Raw genomic sequence first — 6,000 nt, forward strand, 5'->3', positions numbered from 1 at the left:
AGAAAGTAGCCTTTAAGTTAAGAAATGTTACAAAATTCTGCTTTAAGAAGTTATATTTGGCAACATTTCCCTAAAAAAGCTAATGAATTTTCTGTCCAAAAAAAATCTCATCTACTCTGAATTTTTTTCACAAGGAAATAATTATTCAGTACTTCAAAGTCTTATTAGTCCTCTGAAAAGCACCCTTTTTTCCATAATACATCCACATATCTTAATAGTGTAAAATACATTGCTCCATGGTGTTTCCTTTAAAACTGCTTGTCACTAATATTTATAGAACATCCTCTAAATCCAACACAATCAAGATAATGTTAATCACCATACAGTGGCAAAATATTCCAGTAACAGGAATAAAACATTGAGAAGAAAATGAAGTCTGATATAATGTAATGTTCAGCTTTGGTATCAGTTGCAAAGCGTACTCTTGCAGGTATTAGTAGGTAAGAAATGACACATTTCAAATACCTGTGTCCACTGCTATCTTAACACTATGCTTTTCTGATAGTGCTGTTTTACAGATTCATTTTTAAGTTGTTTTTCATAACTGAATGTCTGACTATTAGGGAACTCCCTTACTTTCCTTTTTCAAGCCTCAGTTCTTCACTTCTTTGCAAGTAGAAGAGTGGGTTAATACCCTTCATCAAGCTGAGTCAGCACAATCATGCCTATCTGAAAGAGCCATCCAAGAAAAATATCATAGGGCAATTATCTAAGGCAATTACCATAGCTAAGACAATGAAAAGCAAAATCCATCAGACACCTGATTATGATCAAAAAAATCATGTGAAAAAGAGAAGGGACATAAAGACACAAGGGCATACTGACAACAAATCAAAGTGAACTACAAACACTCAGCAGATTTCAAAAAATAAAGCGGTCAGTCGTTCTGCTCCACCACTGACAATGGCACCGCTAAGACAGCGTCTCGAGTTGGGAACTTTGCGTCCCCTCAACTGACCACGTAATAGGTTTGCTTTTGAAATTTTACCTTTACTAACTGTTACTGAACACTGTGTTTCTCTGAAGGGTTAAACCCTGTACAAGACATTGAGTTATGTCAAAAGCCTGTGGCTTTCAGGCCAGACTCTAGGCTATGAAAGACACCGGGGCTTCCTGGTATGTAGATTTTGGGAGACAAGTTTAGGAGTTTCCTCAGGAAGTTATGTTAGATGTGAAAATGAGAAAAATAAAATCTCTTTCTCAGAAGTGACAGAAGATTAGAACCATTATTCTTACTTCACAGAGGGGCCTGAAGGAAAAAGAGATGCTCCATGGCAATATCACTGGTAAGTGATACAGGAAGAAATTATCTCTGGTTCTTCTGACTCCCTGTTGAGTGCTTCAGCTACTGGACCATGTTATTAAATGGAAAACAAAAACACTATGAAGCCTTTCAAAGTGATGCAGGACACAGTATATAACTTTCTTGTATTGCAATATTTAAGTAGAGCATATAATCTGTATTGTTTCACTTCTGATACTACAGAGTTTTATCCAGTAAAACTTGTTCCTATCAGTTACTACATTTTCCTGTATTTTTAATACTCTGATGCATGTGCCTCTGACAGAAGCTAGAACGGATTAAGTCATATCACAAATTTTGTTTGCAGATTCCAGATTTACATATAGAAATAGGTACCGGGTAGATAGATATAAACATAAATGTTCACACATACACATAAGCAGACACATATTAATGTAACTGAGCAATTATCTGTATGACTTCAAAGTTAGTCCAAACTTTTTTTTGGATCTCATTAATTTTCAAAGAACACTTAAAAAAATTATTCTTTTTGGTGCATGATACACACTTAAGGAAAAAAAAAAAAGAGCCCTTATTGTTTGAAAAAAGAATGAACAAAAATTTAAAAAAATAGCTACAGTTGATTAGGGTTGATTTCATATCAGCAGAAAAGAAAGGATTCTTTTATTTTGTGTACAAATGAGTTCCTGAGGGAATCCGTAACTACCAATCACCCTCTAAGCTCCAATGGAAACACAATAAAAACAACAAACAAAGCACTTTGGGAATGTTCTGTTATCTTTTACCATTTGCATCTTGGTATCAACTTCTATTTTTGTTTGGAATCTCTCTGAAACTATTTTGTCAATTACATGTGAAAGGAACACAGGAATTAGGACAGCTCAGGTGAACAAAAAGTTCAAACTACACCTGTGTCTAATGAATGCTACACGAATCAAGGTAATGCTAACAATAGTTCAGAATTCAGAACTGAGCTGCATATAAATGTTTTACAAGAAATATCACTAAAAACAATTTTAATTAACTGTGTGCACATGCAATGGTTAGCCTTTATTATCAACTCATTATTTTATATGCCTAATAGTAACTTTGAAGTTAAGTCTGTGAAGGAAAATAATTTCTTGCTGAAGAGTATTCAAGATGTTTTCCAATTCTAATTTATATTACAGCATTATAAGGTTGGCTTTGGGTGGAGAAACAATGTCATTAAAAAAAAATGTCCCCTTGCTAGGAAGTTCAAAGTCTCCTCTCTATTGTGTCAATATACATGAGGAATTCTAATCAAAACTAGAGCATTAAGAAAAATAATCAAGTATTAGTTGGTACTTGAATTTCCCCAATGCATTTCTGATTCTATATATGATTGCAAGATCATAAGCAATAGATTCAAAACACAGTTCAAGGATGTTCACATTACCATAGAAGTCATAGTAAGAAATCATTTTTCTTCTAAATGAAATTATACAGCACATCAGAAATGTTATACAGATATCAAAACAGTCATGTGAAACAGAAAAAGTAATGATAAAGATGTTTTATTCCAGGAAAAACATGTGTCTACTATATGACTGTTTATAAACTTGAAAAGTAAAAGTTGTGTTGAGTAGCCTACAGCATATTTGCAAACATATTTGCTCTGGCAAGCACACATAAAAATTTCAGCTGTTACAGTGAGCCTTCAGTGAACTCACTTACCTTTAAAAGCAGATATTTTATAATTATGTTGGATAGCAGCAACCATGTCCTTCCAGAAGTCATATTTTTTCTGACCATCATGCTGTAAGTGTCAAAAGAACTTAAGTCATTAAATCAAGCATCAGCTATTACAAGCTTTCATATTGAAATAGTGACAGAAATGCCATCAATAAACAAAATTATACAAGTGAGACAGTCTTAAGATTGTATTCAGGACATCGGGACCCAATAGTACTTAACTTTGGGTAACTGAAGACAAGTTATGTCCCTCTTAAGAAGGTTATGATGGGAGGAGGAAGGGGAAAGAAGTGATTCATATTTGTGAGGAACTCTAAAATGTTACAGCAAAGGGGAGCATCAGATAGAACACCAATTTACAGAATGAGCATCCCACTGACATTTGGGAACAGAAGTGCCTAGGGCTGCAGATACTGAACTTAATTAACATGCTGACATTATCTACAGCCTGACACCCGTATCACCTTCCACCTTAAAAACTGGCAAATCCCTTTGCTATAATTTAGAGGTAATGCCCTTCTGCCAACAGCTCTACCCCACACAGTGAATAAAATACTCATCCAGAAGCCCAGCTGAGCAGCACTTCACTGCATTGTACTCTGAAGACTGCCAAACCCCAGCTCTGGCAGGACGGGGAAGGCAATCCTTGATTGTGAACAGTCTCTGGCCATTCCTAGAAAGGTCCCAGGGACAGCAGAGCTCCAGTTGACCTCAGCTGCCCCTTCAGCATCTCACATGGCATTCTCAGCCAGCTGAGCCCCACAGAACCCTCAAACTCACAAATTTTAGCAGTGATGAATGAAACAGATGCAATTACACAGCCAGGCATTATTACAGAGCAGAGGATTAGCTACAGAGCCTGTAAGAGGTGCTCAGTTACACAGTAACCTGGCAGCAGTAAAGCAGGTGGTATAGTCTTTATGGGTCACGGAAAGTATTTCTGCAGTGCTGTTACAGGCTTTCCACACCTACATTAGGATAAATTTCAAGGCAACTGTTAGCAGGTTTCGGGGCACTGCTGCCCTCTATGTATTGACACCTGCACTGATGCCTGCACAACGGTATTTTTTGTAAACATAAAGTGTTTTGTAGAGAGGGAAACATTCAGAAACTGAAAAAAAAACCAAACCAAACCCTTATTATTGCCAAACAAAACCCAAAACAATATAGTTTATATATACTGAAACAAACTGCTATTTCAGTCCAAATCTGCCATGGAGGCTTCCAGAGAACAGTCTGCATTTACTTTCACAATCAGCAAGTCACACAAACAAGGTCTTTTGTGCGTAACTGACAAGCACTATGGTAGTCTGCTCATCGTCCATCAGTTCTACAGGTTAAGAGCAGGAAAGAGATGATGCTGTGGCTTTCTGAAGTTTTTTTTTAGTCCATTCCTACAGCAAACTGCCCCACCAACACATAAAAGAGCTAATAAAGAGAAAAGGTTTCACATGTCAGCATCAGCTAGTCAAGGATGCTAAGCAAGGGTGATTATTCAAAGCCATGTACAGGACATACTGGGGAGTATCTGCCTAGTGGCAAGGGAAGTAGCCTAAGCTAGTACTCATCTTAAGGCAGACAGACTCAACCATCTGCTCCCCTCACACTCGATGTGGCTGACTTAGTCCTTAGTTTGGAGTTTTGGCTTTTTTTGCTTGTTTCTCTAAAAAAAAGACCAATACACTGAACCAACAGTTCCTCAGAGTGCTGTTTTGAAGAGAGATGAATACTAGTTTAAAACTGGGTACATTTCCCTCAAAACATTTGAACTCAGGAGACTAAAGTAACTGTTAGACTAATTCCTTGCAAATCTTCAAGTGTTGCATGCAAGATGTAAAGTAAAACTGACTGATCCCAAAAAGCCGACAGAAAACTGTATACATGGCCACGCAGTCCACCATGATTTTGGTGTGATTACAAAATGTGATTTTATTAGCTGAACCATCATGACAAGCAATGTTCTGTATAGCTCATCAGTATAAAGATCAAAACCACTAAAAAGCTCCCAAGCTTTGTCTGAAACGATCTAAGAGCTCTAGCTCTGGACACAGCAAAAACAGATACATTTTTAAAAGTGCAGGATGGTCCAGCATCTAACTCTTGTCTAAATCCATTGTGAATCCAAATTTAGCAGTTCTCCTATCTGCTTCCAGTAGAAAGCCTTCTTGAACCTAGAATGTTGTCTGGAAATGGTAAGAAAACACATTTACTAAGCAGGCTCACAGAACAGGACACAGAAGGCTCTACTTTCTTCTAGAAGAATAAAATGTGATAGTTTCTAATCCATTTTGCAGGCATGAGTTCTGGGCTGGGAGAGGCTAATCACCTCCTGCCTTGCATCTTTCTCAAGTGGCTGATGCTAACCTTCCAGGGCATTACTGTAACCCTCTGGTTGAAACTGGGCCGACATCCAGTGAAACACTTGAGAACTGCTAGGGGATAAAGAGGGTGCATGACCCACTTCTTGGAGCTCTCCAGAGAAATGGCACGGCTTTAATTCCCTCTGGCTGAAGATGGCACTGATCCAGGATCAGTGCTCCAGCCTGTGAACTGGTAACTGAATGTGAAAGCTTATTGCACACATGTTATGATGTGCTTTCTCTCTTAATAAGTAGGTGATTTGTGCTGAGTCTAAATTAAATATAAAGTAAATACAGTACAGGTGACACAACTGTAACAGGTTTCTTAGCTGTTAACAGCTTAGGGGAAGATTAATCAGGCAGAAAATTAAGAGACTTACCGAGCACCTGTCCTCCATGCTTCCCTGATAAGCTAATTTTAGCTAACTCTTCATGCAGCACTTGGATTTAGGCAGCAAGCTACTCAGCATGCTATTTTGGAGTGAAGGCTAAAGCAGCAAGCCACCTATTATCCAAAGAGACCCAGACACTCATCTCACAGCTCTGACTTTCACTCTGCACACAGGGTTTAATATTGACAATTTTCAGGCCTGCAGCCCTTTGGTACCTCTGGCCAGGAGACTACATCAGTACTCTTTTGACACCAATATAGTCATTCTAAGA

The 6,000-nt window shown here is 37.9% G+C and overlaps 1 protein-coding gene across 1 annotated transcript in view; it reads right to left on the reverse strand.

Annotated features, from left to right (window-relative positions):
* NT5DC1 (5'-nucleotidase domain containing 1) overlaps window positions 1–5,735 on the reverse strand; it is a 119,554-nt gene extending 113,819 nt beyond the window's left edge. The window contains exons 1-2 of the mRNA XM_057369003.1: window positions 5,718–5,735; window positions 2,960–3,041 (exon numbers count right to left, since the gene is read on the reverse strand). Of these exons, the coding sequence (XP_057224986.1) occupies window positions 2,960–3,041; window positions 5,718–5,735 (100 nt within the window). The remainder of the gene's footprint in view (window positions 1–2,959; window positions 3,042–5,717) is intronic.
* Window positions 5,736–6,000: the final 265 nt, after the last annotated feature.

This window comes from Malurus melanocephalus, unplaced genomic scaffold (genome assembly GCF_030028575.1).
Source record: "Malurus melanocephalus ecotype Western Australia unplaced genomic scaffold, MMel_1.1 scaffold_100, whole genome shotgun sequence".
Lineage (NCBI taxonomy): Eukaryota > Metazoa > Chordata > Aves > Passeriformes > Maluridae > Malurus > Malurus melanocephalus.